Here is an 18,363-nt window from a genome sequence, read left to right as displayed (position 1 = left end):
GTTGTAGTCTCTATTCAATAAAGTTATAAGCCTATACTGTGCATATTCTAGTGGCTATTTACTGTTATGGATCAGCAAATGCATATTTTTAACTTTAGAATTACATAATTTACACTGCTATGAGACCGCTCATTGGAGTAGCACTCAAATGAATTTGGAAGGACTTACCAACCCTAACATATTTAATGATTGTGAGAAAGTGCCCTCTTTCTTGCTTGGTATGCCTCCACTGTTGCTGAATTGCTGATGTGCTTTGACTGAGTGTGCCCTGGGCTCCTGCCAATCAGGTACCCAGGGCCTGTGTTCCTTCCCTAAACCTGCATTGAAGCCTAATCCCAATTGGCATCTCTGGCCACATGTCAGCCCGTGGTAAATGGTACCATAGGTACCCAGAGCACTATGACCAGAGAAGGCCCCTAAGGGCTGCAGCACCTATTGTGCCACCCTTAGAGGCCCTGTGCCCTGACACACACACACTGCCCTTGCAGGCTGCATGTCTTGGTGCAGAACAAAACAAAAAGTCGATATGGCACACATCTCTGTGTGTGTTATCAAAAGAGACTAGCTTAAATATGACCAATATTGTTAGGACTCTGATTAGATTTGTCATGGGCACCTCGTTGGTGAGTTCATGAAGCCCTCACCCACCAACCTGGTTGGTGGCATGCTTCATCATCGGGCACACCCAGTGACACCTAATGTGTCCCGGGTGTGCTGCGACGCCTGATTACAGCGGAGCTGGTATTTTACTGAGAGTGCAGTGTGAGGTGTAAAATGAAGTGTGAGTTAAAACGGCTTGGCGAGGGTCCCAGTACCCGAGGGTAAATTAAATTTTAATAACTGGGCCCCCGTCAGCGGTTAAAATAAGGCTTGGGGATGTTTAAGGGAGGCGTGTTACTACATCTCTGTGTGCCATGCCCTCAAAACACTGCCCTGGCATACTTCAGTCACCCCTCTAGCTGGGTGCCCTATGCCAGTGGTGAGGGTACAGGTGCATCAGCCATGTACCCCTACAGTACCCAGGTCCATTCCTGGGCACTGTAAGTGCAGTGCTGCCATTAAGAATATATGGTGCTGGGAGTTTGTCATCACGAACTCCACAGCACCATAATGGCTACACTGAAGACTGAGAAGTTTGGTATCAAACTTCACAGCACATTAAACCCACACTGATGCCAGTGTGGGATTTAATGTAAAATGCATGACAGAGGGCATCTTAGAGATGCCCCCAGAAACTCAACCAACTCCCAGTGACCTGACTGAGTGTCTGCCACCACCAGACATGTTTCTGGACCCCTGGGTCGAGAGCTTGCTGCTCTTGGGGGCCTGAAACAATGCACATCCTGGGACGAGGTGCCTCCCCCAGGATGGGCAGGGTTCACGAAGGAGAAGCTTCTAAGGCATACCGCCTTTGAGTCTCTCTCCATACCACTTCCTGTACTCAGCAACTGGTACCCACTAGTTCTACCCCCCACTTTGGGCGGTAAACCAGGTGGGAAAAACAAAGTGAGGAAGAGAGGTGTGCCAACCTCTGCCAACTCCACCCCTAAGGTGGGGGAGGCGAGTTGAAGCACAACCTCGAGTGCCCGCCATCTTGAGGATGGGGGGACCCAGCCAACCAGGGACAGGCACCTGCCCACTCCCACTGGGGAGTGGCAGAATAGGGGGTGTACCCATCCCTGCCCTTTACCCACCTGTAACACCCCTAAATTTAGTATTTAGGGGCACACTGAACCTTCCTTCCTTAGATCCAGCAACAACAAGAAAAGAAAGACGAGAAGCTGTGCAGAGCTAACAAGAGGACGACGCCCACTGACTTGGCCCCAGTCCTACAGGCCTGTCTCCCCTCGAACCTGCTCCTTGAAAACCCCGGCATGCCCAGCGGCTAGCAACCTCAAAAACCCTGTAAGGACCTGCCTGCATTCACTTTCCAAGCTGTTTCTTCCATGAACACCGGACGTGTTTAAACTGCAGCTTCTGGTGCCAGACAGAAACCGTGAATCCAGCACACTCTGCACCCGCCGAGCCCGGCCTGTGTTTGATTCAACAAACACCACGAGGAGGTCCCCCCGGCGATCCTGACCCGAGATCCAGCAACCCCTGACCTGCCTCAAGCATCCAGACGACGCCTGCAGCCTCAATCCAGAGGATCCCCCTACCACGACCAGAGCGGGTAAGAAAATCCGACGTCCAAAGGCACCCTGCACCCGACGCCCCACAGCCTTGTGTGCCCAACCCAGCGGTGCCTAACCATCCCTCTACATCCCAACTTATCCCTCAAAGTAGTGGTCACTCCTGGAAGATACTCGTCCCCGAGCCTGCAGTGTTTCTATGTCCCGGAGAATCTCTATTAAAATCAACAGGGCATCCGACCTCAAAACAGCACCTTGCACCCGGCTGCCCTAGCGCCGCTGAGGGTGCTCCTTTGCTGCTAACTTGGTCCCCAACTTTCCTCTGAGCGTAACCCTTGGAGCTTGGCTCCCACAACCCTGTGACTGGCTTGCCAGCCGCCACCAGCCGGAGTCCCTCTACCGGATAACATAGGGCCTCAACACTCTGCACCCGGCCGTGCGAGCACCGCTGAGGGTGCAACAACAGTGCATCACTGATCCTGGGAGACCCCTGAGTCTAACCCCAGAACCCTAACTCAAAAGGCCGATTACTTACTTTGAAACCTATAACTCATTTTTCCTCATAGGATAACATTGACACTTTTTCTCCCAAAAAGTTTCGACTTTTGGAAACTACAAATATTCCTTAAAAATCAGCAGATTAACCAAAACGCATTTTCTCCACTGTTTTCAGGAAATGTCCCTGTGCTGAATTCAGAATCCAGCACTGAGTAAGAAAAAGTAACGATAACCTAACTTACCTGCTAAGTGAATTTCCTCCCATAGGATAACATTGATGAGTCTATGTGAAAAAGTGTCAACTTTTGAAATACAATAATATTCTTTAAAATTTTTAACCAAAACGCATTTACTCACCTGTTTTCAGGAAATGTTCCAGGGCTGAATCTAGGATCCAGTTCTGTGTTAGTAAAAGTAATCTGAAAAGTAATTAACTGCATTTTACTTAAAAAGCCCATTCAATTGAATGTACTATACCTACAATGTGTTGCAAACTGCTTTCTTAAAACTGTAACCAAATCCAGTACAAGTTGCTCTGCTATTTTGAACTGTGTTCATACAAGTAATTTGCTACTGAAAAGTATTTTTATGCTTACCTTCACCATGCTTGCTCGGTTCTAGAAATAACACATTATTTTTTTTACTACAAAACAATTGGCCTAGAGTTCAGTTCTTGGGTGTGTGAGACCATTTGCTGACTGAGTGTGTACATCAAATGCTTTACACTGTCCTCTGATACTGCCTTACTGCTTGACCAAGCTGCCACGTTAGAGAGTAAGGTTCTATCTAACCTTAGCCTCTGCCAAACCTCTGGAGACCCTTGGACTCTATACACACTGTACCTCACTTTGGTGCAGTATATATAGAGCCAGTTTCTTACAATGATCCATTCCATTCCCATCTGCATTGAGTAGCTCACATTCATCTGAGATTTTTGGCAGTTGTATGTTTTGGAAAAAAAACATTTGTACCTGGATCTACCGCTGAACACGCACTGTAGATGTCTGAAGAATGTTAAGCAAGCCTTCATTATGATTCCCAGTTTCACCCTAACCTTTTTTTAAATTCTTTTACTTATTTTACTATTATTCTGTTCGCTTGGTGGGAGTTTTCAACCTTTCCCACTTACTTGCCAATATTGTTGGTATACTAAGAAGACTAAATATTCAGACATGTGGATGAAGATTGTGTTAATGCCTTATTTCATATTATCCGCAGATCTGACTGTAGAATTGTTGAGAGTTCTTATTTTGATCTCTAGGCCTTTCAGATTTTTCTCTCCAGTGATTATTTTTAGCTTTCCCTCACTTTTCTTATGTATTATATGCGAGTGCGTGATTGCCTTCACAGGTTTTTAGCATTCACTTAAAAACATTAATATCAGAAACACTCTTCAAAGGCTTTAACCCATATTAAGAAAGGACTGAAAAATTGGTTTGGTCATCCAATGCTTTCCTTTTCACTGTTTGTCCTAGGATTCTTGGCGCAAGATTCATATGTGATGGTATATGGTGGTAAGACCCCTCTTATTTCATAGTCATGTTGCTACAAACCTTTTACCTGATAAATGTTAATCCTAGAGAAAAATTTGCACACAACTGAATAGTGAGTCCAGTCTGAAAAGAGTACAAGCCTCTATATGTCAGTCCAGGGCCTCTTTTAAAAAGTGTATGGCAAATCTTTCCGTTTGGTCACTAATGCCGGTCATCTCATTTCAATTACACATTTGAAAGTCATGTCTAACAATACGGACAACCATTTACCCTTCACATTAGACTGCTCAACAGTGATCTTAACACTAGAAGATGTTGTCGGTTAGTATAACCAACGGAGCTAACTTTAGAGTTAGGGTGTGGTATGAGGGTTGCGGTAAGGTTAGTAATTGCATTTAATTTAAGGCTTGATTTACAGTAAAAGTTAGGATTAGGTTAGTTGAGTAACATAATTAAATATAAAAGGTTGATTTTATTTTCATTTAATTGTGGTTTATGTAGATGTAGTGGGTTTGTGGTAGTTGTGACTTACATTTAAAACGTTCTTTTTTGATGTAGCCGCTAACAAATTATTGACATTGGTGTAATGAATCTTTAAATGGTAACACACAACCACCTGTCTTAATGTTTCATAAGATTAGTTTGATTTCTTTGATTTAATGGTTACGTAAATTTTTGTATTTGTCTCGTTTAAAACATTAACTACTAGTGGAAGATTTAGACATTTTCTTTTATAGAGACGTTTTCTCCTAGTATATCTCCCATCAGTAACCCATCCAGGTTTCTCTAATCCAGTAGTGCCAAGATCTTACACAAATTCTCTCAGTAAAATGCTTCACTATTCCTTAGGTCTAGGTCCTGACTTGCATCAGAAAATAGAAGTGTGAGTAATTAATAAAGGATAGGTGATCAAAAGATTGGGAATTCGCTTCCTAACGTATCCATTTTTATTAGACTTTTTTTTGCTATTTCAGACACACTGGCGCAGTTGGAAGCAAAGAAAACATGAGTTGGAACATGAAATCGACCCACTTATTCTATATAATGCAGCTGTTCTCATCCAGTCTCGATGGCGAGGGTTTGTGTTGAGGCAGAAATTCCTCCGACAGAAGACGGCTGCCCCCATTATCCAGAACTGGTGGCGGAAATATGCGGCTCGCAGACAGAGGGCAGCAACATGCCTGCAGGCTGTTTGGAGAGGCTACCAGGCCAAAAATCTGTATAGAACACAAAGGAAAAAGATCATCCAGTTACAATCAGCAGTCAGAGGGTATTCAGCACGTTGCAGGTAATACGTCAATATCAATTCAAAAGCTTACCTGTGCCATCCGTTAGGAAAAGCTAGTAAATGGTCTGTAAATTTTTTAAGTTGAGCCTATATTCTGTAGTTTATTACAGACAAACTAACCTATAGGCAGAGCTCTACTGAGACACACACTGCTATCTCTGTTGTAGCAGTGGTACCACTGTGTAGATTAACACAGATTGTAAGGTATTCTACAGAAACCTAAAAGGTTTTTCAAATTTGAAAAGAGTTTGTGGGACAATGATGTTGTATGTAGAATAGAATTCGCTGCTGGAACTTTCTCATCTTCAAAATAACAATGGGTTTTCTCAGCACCACATTTGCTCCTCCATTTTATTTTTTCCCTCTGATGTGATTCCCCAAGCAAAATTGATATACTTAAAAATCTGCACCTATAGCCTGTGCACTGAAGTAAGTACTACTTCAGTCCTAATTACTATGAGCACTTAGGAATGGATTTTATTTACTTGGGAAGCCTAGGTTATTGGATTGTTTAGAAGCAGGATTATATCCTTTATGAAATGCTATAGAAAAGTGAGTTGTTATTTCCTGTATTGTAAGTTGATAATCTGCGAATGGGGCGAGAACTTTTCTTATTCGGACCATCTTGGTATAGTAAAAATGTAAAGGCGTGGGCCATCTAGTATTCCTCTTGATGTTTCATGTTAGATGTTAGATCAATTATTCTTACCATCGCATAGTATTAAGCCACAAAATTGTGAAACAAGAACCAGAAACGTGTGGCAATAACGCTGCTGTAATTCATTTACATATTACACTGAATGATTTGTTATTCCTATGCCAACAAGTTTACAAATACAATTTTGAGATAGTGTAATGTGGTTGCTCTTTTTGGTTATCCTCTGTTTGCTGTTGCCTAGAACTGTTTGATTTTGGCTTTGCTAATCCTTAAGAGCCTGAAGAGGGGCACTTGATTATCCCTTCTCTGCAATAGCTGAGAAGGAAAAAGGTGCATATGTTGAGCTCTATGTACATATGCCACTCTTTCAACCTTATTCATTGATTGGAAAGACTTATATGCCTATTCTATTTCAGGCTTCGTGCTCTGAAAGAACAACGGTTAAAAGAAAAGGAGCTGGAAGACACCCAGCAAATCAAAGAAGAGGACAGAATTGGGATCGAGATGTCTGTCATGAGTAACAATCTTGACATTTTACACTGTAAGCATAGCTTGTTGAGGGAGGGAAATGGACCTGTTTTGGATAATTTCCCTGAGTCCCACCTTGAGCATTTGGACGACAGGACTGAAGATTTAACATATCAGCAGCATGAGAGAGGTCCTGGTATTTTAGATCCTTGTATGTTGCAAGGGGTATCTGTGAGAGAGCGACGTAAGTCTCTGGAGGACCTTAATCAGAAAAAAGGGGTGAGGGCAAAGCGGGAGAGCCGTCGAATGAGAGAGCTGGAACAGGCCCAATTCAGCTTAGAACTTCTGAAGGGCCGTATAACTGGGGGTGGTCTGTCACCATCAGATGAGCAGCGGGCGTCCATTGAGCTCACAGTTGAGGATCTGCCTTCTCCACTGGGAACATTGGACAGTGAAGGCTCTCAAGGGAGTCTGGATCTGTTGCATAATGCGGATAGTCAAAGTAAAATAGAAGTAATGATTTCCGATGACCAGACATCAGAGCAAGGCATGGCAGAAAACTCATTTGTCAGTAGTCCGACTCAACTCAATTCCATTGCAGTTTCACACTGGAATGTTTCTCCTATTCAACAAAGAACTCCTTCAGGGTGTGAATTACCAGAGAGTCCTCTTGAAAGTTATGTGATTGCCACCTACAAGCCTCATCCCCGGGAACCTCTTGTATCTAGCAGCCTACCCACTTTTTATATTCCACTTCAGGACAGTCACAAAACAAATCGGGGGCTGTCTGAGAACCATTCACAAAGCACACAATTGGCACAGAAGGAAAGTGCAGATGTTATACACAACAGAAATAACCTTCAGCCAGAGGATCTGTGGACATCTAACTACAACATTTCGGTTGTGCCTACTGCACACAGATCTGCTGAGGGCGGTGTGATAAAGGGCTCTACAGACCCAGTGCTCGTTAAACTGCAACGGTTAAATGAAGAGAAGAAGGAACGACAGAAACAACTTCAGCAACACAATGAGCGGGAGCTAATGCAGAAGATAAGGCATGAGAAGGACATCTTAGAAAGGCAGCGAAAAGCCTTTGAACAGCAGGACCGTGATGAGTATGAGAGACTCCATTGCGAGACCTTATCCATTTCCACTACCTCCCAAGTATCTAGAAAATCATCAGAGCGTCCATTGTCTTTGCTTGTGGACCTCAGTGCACCAACTGAGGTATCAGTTCCATCTCAGCCTGTGGCCATAAAAGGGCTCACAGTAGGACAAAGAGAAGATCTCTCCATTCACCCCACATCAAAGGACCGGCCTGTCAGTATGTTCCTAGAGAGGAGCGAGGGCATTACTGTGGTTGGGGAGGAAAGTAACCTGACTGACAGATGGGGCCAAAAGCAGCAGGGTGGACCTAAAGATTTTACTAGCAAAGCAGAGCGCTTCCGGCAGCCGTGGTTGACCAACAAGAGCATGGCTGGATCTATTGGTGACAGGACCAGTGTTATATTTTTCACTCCCAAGGAGAACTATATCAACATCTCCAAGTAAGTGGGAGGTAACTTTATTTTATATGTGTGAACATTGACTGGTAAATTTTCTTTTATTTACCAAAATACTTTGGAGTTTGACATGAAATCAGATCTACATATGTTTGTATTCAAGGGTCCTCTATAATTTAATTCATGCAATGTTTTAAATACCCAGCTGTTTCAGTTATACAAAATTACCCACCACCCTTTTTGTCCCCTTTTCCATGTGCATTCATACCCTTCTTCACAGTAGGTTATTGCAACAAAAACAAGATAATTAGTTCACCTATATCACTATCCTGTTTTTATTTAAAGAGTTGTTCAGACATTAAAATAAAAGTAAACACGTTCTATTTTTTCCACGTGTGTCCTGTCCAGGAACATAATGGCGAAAAGCTATTAGATCCCATTACATTAGGTGAAACTTTCACCTTGATTGACTTTCCAGAATAAGAAGCAAGCTGCCCTCTTTCTTCTTGCATACCTTTTTTGGTGAGTAGGGTATTAGAAGACCTTTCCACTTATGTCTCCACTTTGGTTTTAGCAGAAGTACTATCTTTCCTAATGGTGGCTTCCATACAATATTTTATTTTATTTTCTACCATTTTATGTCTTGTAGCATATACAGACAAATGGAAATGAAAATGTGATCAGTCAAAAAGATAGCTGTGCAAAGGTACATATCTACACCTAGAAGACTATGGACTGCTCTCTGATCAACGTACATTTATTAATTGTGTCCACACTTATCGCATCACTGATATAGTGTTTGCTTATCAGATCCATATGACGGAAAGCTGCTTTTTGTTATTGACATTGCTCACCTAAAGCACAAGTTTTTTCTCTGCTTGTTCTTATTTTTACCCCACATGAATAACTGCAACAGTTCTGTCTTTTAAAAAAATTACGGTTTTCCTCTGGTAATGTACCGAGTATCGGGCAGCTTGAGTAGTATTGGTTTGAGGCATGTGGGCAGCTGTATTCATATCTTTGCATAGAACGCCGCCTAGTGTTGGGTCCGGATGATTGCACCTTGTTGTCCTGGAAGAGTCTTCGAAGTATCACGAGATAGGTGACTCCTCCCTTGGACTACAGTGCGCATGGGCATCCACTCCATCCTCAGATTGTTTTTTTCCGCCATTGGGTTTGGATGTTATTTCCAATACTCCATATTCCGAATCGAAACGAACTACTTTCTAAGGCCAAAAGGCCTTCGAACTCGAGGGTATTGTTTTCGATCGGTACCCCTCGACTTCATCCAACTTTTCATCTTGATCCGGTCGTCGACGCGGGCCGTTGGGCCTTATCGACGCCACGTGCGACTGCCGTCGATCGAAAGGAGTCCATTCAAAAGGTGCCCACAATGCCACTCGAAGTTCCCGCATACTGACAAACATACAGTATGCAATAATTGTTTGTCACCTGAACACAAAGAAGAAGATTGCCCGGCGTGTGCCCAATTCTGATCCAAAAAACCATCCAGAATTGACGGGCTGCCAGGCGAGAGATGCAGAAGTCGGAACCGGAGAATATCTTGCAGGACGAGCAAAATCTCCCCGAAGCTGCCGACTCCGATTTAGAAATCGTCACCGTCGAGGACCAGTCGGACTCCGATGACCAAATCACGCCGGGGCAAACTGTGAGTACTCAGCCCCCCACTCCACACAGCCCAACAAACAAGGCTCCGGTCGAAGCATCGCCGAAAGGTCTTAGCCAAGATTGAGACATTCCTTCGGAGACCCCACTTCTCGGCTCAGCTCCGAAGCCTAAACACACGCCCTCCGGTAGCCCAGGCCCGAAGAAGGTAATCGAGCCAAAACGAGTTTCCCAGCCAAAGGCCGTCGAACCGAAAAAACTGGGAGACCCGAAGGGCGCAGAACCAAAAAAGGTGGTCCAACCAAAAAACATCGACTCTAAAACAAAGGCCGTCGATCCAAAGGGCGTACACCCAAAGGAGGCTGTTGACGTCAAACAACCCTCGACACCGAAACACTCGACGCCAAAGCGCGTCGAGCCGCAAAAACCATCGGCACCAAAAAGCTTGATACCGAAGCGCGTCGTCGAGCCCAAAAAGCCATTGGAAACGAAGACATCGGAACCGAAGGAAAATGATCAGACCAAAAAGGTGTCGATCCAACCGAAACAGACGAACCAGAAAAGGCTGCCGAACACATAAAGAAGGCAATCGACCCGAAAAAACACCTGGATTCGGACAAAAAACGTACCGAACTAAGAGTCCCAGTCGATCCAAAACCAGTCGCCGACCCTAAAAAGGGCGCCGACCCAAAGAAGGACTTGAAAGACAAAAAAGGCGTTGAACCGAAAAAGGTTATCGAACCTAAGAAAGCTGTCGAGCCCAAGGGAGCTCCAACACCAAAAAGCCTTGAGCCACAAACTACAAAGAAAGTCCATAGACCAAAGCCTACCACGCCAAAGCCACGGACTGTTGAGGAAGAACTATTCCACCCAGATCCGGTGACTGAAGAGCAATCTAAATTATATATTGATCCAGAAACGGGACACGTGGTAGTTTACCACAGAAAGAAGAGGCCTTTACCACAAGACACTCCTTCTCCTGTTTCTCCAAAGAAAAAATACTTTGGCACATCTCCTTCAAGGCCTTTCACTCCTCCTCCTTTTCTTCCTGATATGCCTTTCGTTCCTTACTCTCCCACAAAACTCTGAGCACAATGAGGGAGAGGACATGGGGGAAGATCCTCAATACACCTATGATGAAACTGGGGATCCTGATCCACAAGATAATACATGGGATGATCAAAATGTTCCTGATGAACAACAGCCCATCCCAGATACCTCCCCATACCCTACAAAACCGTCGCCTACAGACGACACAATCATGTTTAATCAGCTTATAGACAGGGCAGCTAAATATCACAACGTAGATATGCACACTGACCCTATAGAGGAGGACTTTTTGTTTGACACTTTCCCCACTTCTGAGAAAAACGTCAGAACTCTTCCCATGCTTAAAGGGGTCCTCAAGCACGCGCCGGACATATTTAAAGATCCTGCTAGGGCGCGGGTGATAAATCCAAGAATAGAGAGAAAATATAAGGCAGCACCAGCAGACCCTACATATATAAAACAGCAGTTGCCTTTAGATTCTTTAGTCATTGCAAATGCTCTTAAAAGAGCCAATTCACAGACAACAGGAGATGCTCCCCCTCCTGATAAAGAATCTAAAATCCTAGAAGCCTCGGGAAAAAGAGTAGCTTCACAGGCCGCTAATTCATGGAGAATTGCTAATACACAAGCCCTATTAGCGAGATATATTAGAGCACACTACGACCAGCTCGAGACTCTAATGCAACACCTACCAGAACCCTTTAAGGCACAGGCCAACGACCTCATTCAGGAAGGCAAGTTCATAACCAATGCCTCCATTAAATGTGCGCTAGACGCAGCCGATACATCGGCCAGATCTATCAATACCAGCGTTCCATTGCGCAGACACGCATTGTTACGCATATCTGTATTTATAACTGAGGTGCAATCCACCATCCTCAATCAGCCAGTAAACCAAGACTTTCTGTTTGGCCCTGCAGTTGACACCATTTTAGATAAAATGAAAAAGGACACTGAAACTGCCAAGTCAATGGGGGCGCTTCAGTACCAACAACACCGGGGGTCCTTTCGTCGCTCCTCATATAGAGGTACAGGAAGGGGCAACACATCGCAAAGCTCCTCTACCTTCAAGTCAAATACCCAGAGCACTTTTAACAAAGGCTCTAATAGAGGAGGTTACAGGGGAAACAATAATAAGGGCAGAGGACGTGGAGCCTCCACTGCCACCAAACAGTGACTTCACCACACTCCCTCCAGACCATATAACACCATTCGGAGGCAGAATCAACCAATTCCTACCTGTCTGGAACGCAATTACCACGGACAGGTGGGTGAGACAAATTATCCAGTATGGTTATTGCCTGGAACTCACTTCTACTCCACCCAACATACCACCCAAACACCGTCCTATGTCCAAGGAACATATAACACTGTTACAGCAAGAGGTCCAAACCATGCTACAAAAGGGCGCCATAGAGCCAGTCCCTTTTCAACACCAAGGAATAGGAGTATATTCTCTGTACTTCCTAATTCCCAAAAAGGACGGGTCGCTCAGACCCATATTAGACCTCAGACCTCTGAACCAATACATACTTTCAGAGCACTTCCATATGATAACCTTACAACAGGTACTCACATTGCTTCAGCAAGGCGACTTCCTTGCCACACTAGACCTCAAGGACGCATACTTCCACATTCCTATTCACCCAGCTCACAGGAAATATCTCAGGTTCACAATAGAAGGACAACACTACCAGTTCAAAGTTCTCCCTTTTGGAGTAACTACAGATCCAAGAGTATTCACCAAGTGCCTAGCTGTAGTGGCAGCACACCTCAGGAGGCAACACATTCACATATTTCCCTATCTTGACGATTGGCTCATAAAAGCCAAGTCACACGCCCAATGTGCAAGTCACACGTCTCAAACACTCCAGCTGCTGCACAGTCTGGGTTTTTCCATAAATTACCCAAAATCTCATCTGCAACCCTCCCACATACAGCAATATCTGTGAGCTACAATAAATACATCAGTGGCAAAGGCATATCCAAATCCAGTCCGGATAGCCAATATGCAGACTCTGATTCAAAGGTTTCAGCCACAACACTCCTTACCAGCGTGAGTGTTCATGCAACTCATAGGCATGATGGCCTCCAGCATATTCATTGTCCCCCACGCCAGACTTCAAATGCGTCCATTACAAGAATGCCTAGCAAGGCAGTGGAACCAAGCTCAAGGACAACTAAAAGACCTAGTGTTGGTAGACAGTCGCACTTACAACTCTCTGCAGTGATGGAATCCACAAAACCTTTCCAAGGGGCGACTGTTCCAAGAGCAAGTTCCACAAGTAGTATTGACAGCGGACGCATCACTGACAGGCTGGGAAGCCCACCTACATCAATACACAGTCTAAGGGCTCTGGACAGCCAGGGCAAAGAAACTGCATATCAACCACTTAGAGTTGCTAGCAGTATTTCTGGCACTGAAAGCATTCCAAAAATATATATACAACAAAGCTGTGTTGATCCAGACGAACAACATGACAGCCATGTATTACATCCAGAAACAGGGAGGGACTCACTCCTTACAGCTTTCTCATCTAGCGCAGAGCATATGGAGATGGGCAATACCAAAGAACATCTTCCTCCTAGCACAACACCTGCCAGGGAAAGACAATCAAATAGCGGATCTGTTAAGCAGACACAGCCAAGAGATACACGAATGGGAGATTCACCCTCAAGCTCACCAGCCATTCTTTCAAAAATGGGAGCATCCAGACATAGATCTGTTTGCCACAAACGAAAACTTAAAATGCCAGTACTTTGCCGCCAGGTTCCCACATCCGTTGTCACAGGGCAATGTGATATGGATGAACTGGTCAGGCAGATTTGTGTACGCTTTTCCACCAGCCCCACTGATCCCACTTGTGGCACGCAAACTACGTCAGCAGTCACTGACAATGATCCTGGTTGCTCCAACATGGGCGAGACAACCATGGTACACAACATTCCTAGAACACTCCGTTGTTCCACACCAAAGACTGCGTCTGTCGCTACATCTTCTAACTCAGAACCATGGAGAAATCAGGCACCCAGATCCCAATTAACTGAACCTAGCGATCTGGCTCCTGAAGTCTTAGAATTTGGTTATCTCAATTTGCCTCCTGATTGTATGAACATTATCAACGAGGCGAGACGTCCAACTACTAGAGCATGCTATGCAGCCAAATGGAAAAGATTTGTAATCTATTGCAACAATAACCAAATCAATCCATTAGACGCTCCAATACAAAACATTATCTGTTACACGTTGCATCTTCAAAGATGCAATCTAGCATACTCTTCAATAAGACTTCATCTTGCAGCTATAGCAGCATACCTACAAAACAGACAACACCTGTCTCTGTTCAGAGTTCCAGCAATCAAGGCTTTCATTGAAGGGCTTAAAAGGATAATCCCTCCCAAACATCCACCTTCACCAGTCTGAAACTTAAATATAGTACTTACCAGACTTATGGGACCTCCTTTTGAACCACTCCACTCATGTGAACTGCAATTTCTAACATGGAAGGTGGAATTTTTAATTGCCATCACTTCACTCAGACGAGTAAGTGAGTTACAGGCTCTAACAATTCAGGAACCCTACATGCAAGTAAAGTGGTACTATGTACTAACCCCACGTTCATGCCAAAGGTCATATCCACTTTTCATATCAATCAGTCCATTGAATTGCCCGTTTTCTTCCAAAACCCGCAGTCAGTAGCTGAAAGAGCCTTACACACACTAGATGTGAGAAGAGCTCTGTTATACTATGTTGACTGAACCAAAACATTCAGGAAAACAAAACAGTTGTTTGTCGCTTTTTCACCACAACATAAAGGAAACCCTATCTCAAAATCAGGAATAGCCAGATGGATAGTTAAATGCATTCAAATATGCTACCACAAAGCTAAACACACTCTAACAGTTCCCCCAAAAGCTCACTCTATGCGCAAAATGGGGGCATCAATGGCTTTCCTGGGAAACATTCCACTAGAAGACTTCTGTAGAGCAGCTACATGGTCTACCATACACATGAGAAGTGAAGCATAACGATGGACCCTTCCTACTGACAGCACCTGGCCTCCTTTCTCCCCAAACAAATATATAGTCCCCTCAAATTACAATAGGGGTTTGTGTGCACACTGTCTAGCACCCACCGTTACTGTGCCTATTCCCTAGGGAATGTAATACAGATAAACAACCGCAAAGGTGCACCACAATATTCTTCAAGATACAATATTATTAATGAATCGCGGAGAGGAGATGTTTTTCTTGTTTTTTCAAAAAGTCTTTATTTTCAATCGTTAACACCGTACAGCCGACGCGTTTCGTCCCGTTGGGACTTCTTCAGGGCTGTTAATACAAACATATTTAAAATAAAAACAATTTTTTAATAAAAGACATAGATTACACACAAAGATTTGACAATACTTACATAGACTCAGTATACAACCCGAGAGATGTAAGCTAAACAAACCTGATTAAAAAGCCTATATTTAAGAACCAACATATACAGACATAAACAATAGGCCTAGTTTCACATTTAATTAAAACAAAGATTGCTAAAAAGACAGCCGAAAGATAACAGGAAAGGTGGTTTCTTAAGCCACCTAGCAAACATGTTACTAATGTCTTCAATAGTGTAATCAAAAAAAACATTTAAGCTGGATAAGTTAGAGGAAGAAGAGCAGCAGATAATACAGAACAATTAAGACTCATATAAGTGTGCCTAATTTAGAAATCTGAGTCTGTTTCAAGAATATTTATTGAGTGATATTAGACAAAGGTGTGGAAAAGAGGAAACAGAAAGGCTAGAACCGAGGGGACAGTGAGAGGCAAGTCTTAAATTTATTCAAACAAAATACCTTATTTACTGTAAAGCAAATGCTTCCAAGTTAATCTTCCACGTTAAGGGTCTATATGGCGCCTATCCATATGTCAGATGTCTTTGTAAAAACTTGATGTAGGCCTTGGCCGGGTCTTCTAAACCGATTAAGTTGATAATCCAATATGAGAAAGAGGGAGAAAAGAATACACAATGAAGTGCCAGGACAGATATACAAAAAGGTTAAATCGATAACCCTAAAAAGTTTAAGGGAAATCTGTGCGGTCCTATAGAAATGATAGTAAAGCCCCAGATGGCGGGCCAGGGTCAATTCATGCATGAAATTTACTTTTTAAGTCTCAAAAGATCTAAGATGTGGGTGATGCAGACTTCGTGTAGTTGTAAATCAGCTCTGCCACATAGTAGAGATATGTTTATAGACCATCCAGGTAATCTGAAACATATAAATCCACGCCAGAATATGTAAACCGGAATATAAAGCCGGGGTATGCAAATTCCCTCTAGAGCTAGCCGAAAGGAAACATTATTTATCTCATGCGATGCAATTGTAGTTAAAACATCAAGTAAGCGAAGCGAAACGGGCCATAATACCCACTAGTCCCTGGAAATACTGCCGAGGATCTTATCAAGGACAAATAACGTGACCTAAGAAGTGGTCAGTTTTTACCATTCTCTTAGACTATTACCTGTATTGAATTCTAATGTCCACTGGATATAAAGATAAGTTAACCACTTTGGACGAAGATGTGGGTACTGGACACCAGTAGGCCTAGAAGGGAGAAAAAGATGACCTGACTGAAACAGGGATAGGGCAAACAAGCCAAGTTCGTCAAGCAACATAAAAGATTTGCAAATCTAGAGACAATGCCTATGAAACCACAGTCACAATACATATTCTGTCTAACTAGTAGTATTGACCTTATTTAATGCAAAGTGTACTGAGCAGTAATAAGGTTCACATGCGATTCAAGGCTCTTGATCCTATAAGAATCACTCTCCCTGCCCTGATTAATTGATCCTGTAAGGATCACTCTCCCTACCCAGACTGGTGAGAGAATCATAAGCGCAAAAGCGGTTTCCAATATAATAGAACCTGACTCCACTATAGCATAAAGCTCTTTCAATGCAGGATGTCCTTAAGATTAAAATGATGAGAAAATCATGAGCGCAAAACCAATTTTCAATATGAAAAGACCTGACTCCACTGAAGCAATAAGCTTTTTCCATGCAGGCTGTACTAAAAATTACAATGGAGCCTATACGATTCAAAGCACTTGATCATATAGAAAACACTCTCCACATACAGTGAATACGAAGTTACATGGGGCTTCCACAATCCAAAGTGCGCAAGTTAAAAGTAGCAATGCAGCAGTCTCAAAATATAAATAAGACTCCCATGATCTCTGGAAGAAGGGAGCTAAAGCCCAGGAGGAAATAGAGGAGTTGGAAAGAGAGAGAGCTTTATCTGAACTGAAGGATGTGGTTAAGAAAAACTATGCTATATTAGATGGGGTTTTAGAAAAACATCAAATTTATTTGAGAGAGAAAAAACTGAAGAAAATTAGAAGGGATGATAAGGACTATAAAGATGGAAGGGTTTATACCTTTGCCCACAAATATGATAAAGTGAAAGTCCCTGGAGAGGGCAAAAGACAAAGAGTAGACACTCCAGAGCTGAGCACTGCAAATACTATTACCTCAATATCATCAGTAGCAAGCTCCGTTTCCTCAATCGAACCTCTAGGTACAACTGAAGTTGAAACAAGGTCTAGTAATTTTTTATTGGAGATGGAGAGGTTGCGACTTGGGGCGCGACGCACGCACAGAGAACATCCAAGACAAGAAGGGGAGGGAGGAGCTGGCAGAAACGTAAACAGAAATTAAAAAAAAACTAATTTGGAACCATTGGGGAGACTAACAAGATCCAAAAAAATGGGGAGCCAACAACAATAGCCAGAACAGAAGAGGAAAGGTTAGAAAGATCCATTGTTGTCAACTTGTCCAAGAGAGAACTTAAGCAGGAGGAAATTTCAGTCCTTTGTAAGGGATTAGGTTTTTGCCCAAACCAAGTAGGAGGGGATGTAGACCTATTTGTGGATTTAATGAAACTTACTAGATTGTTAAAATTAAAAGATCACTTTTCACGCAATCCCACTCATCATGAAACTTTAAACAATGTTAATTGTGTTACGGATTACACTGTGAATGAAATAAACACCATTCAAGCAATGATGACTGTGGAACTTGATACATCTGTTAATATTGAAAATGTTAGAAGTGAACTTAACATTGTGGAAAATGTTACAATTGAAAGTCGACTCAAACCTAGGTCCAGATTTATTCCCACAGGTACCCACCCAAACATTGATATCTTTCATGAAAAGGTCACCCAGGGTTTCTACCAAATATTGGAGAACCCTACACGTCCTGGCCCCCGTAAATACAATCTAACACGCAAAGAATCTGAAGCCCTAAAAAACCTCCACCTGGATCCCACCATTGTCATCCGCGAGGCGGACAAAGGTGGAAACGTGGTTATTATGAATAAGGAAGACTACATGGGCGAAATTGATCGCCAGTTATCAGATACCACCTGTTACACCAAACTTAAGAATAACCCAATTGAGGCCCTCACTTCTCACATAAACATGAGGCTAGTAGAATGGCGAGAGACGGGCTTACTCAGTGAAGAAGAATGTAGATACCCAACGGTGACGGCCCCATCCTTTCCCTGTATTTACATACTACCAAAAATCCATAAGGGTGGCCTCTTTCCACCAGGCCGCCCGATCATTTCGGGGATTAACTCACCCACAGAAAAAC

General features: G+C 43.3%; 1 protein-coding gene across 4 annotated transcripts in view; it reads left to right on the top strand.

The window, feature by feature from the left end:
* Positions 1-18,363, top strand: part of MYO9A (myosin IXA) — a 1,257,959-nt gene that overhangs the window by 854,699 nt on the left and 384,897 nt on the right. For all 4 annotated transcript variants that reach the window (XM_078685018.1, XM_078685017.1, XM_078685015.1 and 1 more), the window contains 2 exons: positions 5,098-5,411; positions 6,486-8,084. In XM_078685018.1, coding sequence (XP_078541144.1) covers positions 5,098-5,411; positions 6,486-8,084 — 1,913 coding nt within the window. The remainder of the gene's footprint in view (positions 1-5,097; positions 5,412-6,485; positions 8,085-18,363) is intronic.

The sequence above is a fragment of the Lissotriton helveticus genome, chromosome 3_2 (assembly GCF_964261635.1).
Source record: "Lissotriton helveticus chromosome 3_2, aLisHel1.1, whole genome shotgun sequence".
Lineage (NCBI taxonomy): Eukaryota > Metazoa > Chordata > Amphibia > Caudata > Salamandridae > Lissotriton > Lissotriton helveticus.
The sequence above is the reverse complement of the archived record's forward strand: the minus strand, read 5'-3'. Positions and strand labels throughout refer to the sequence as shown.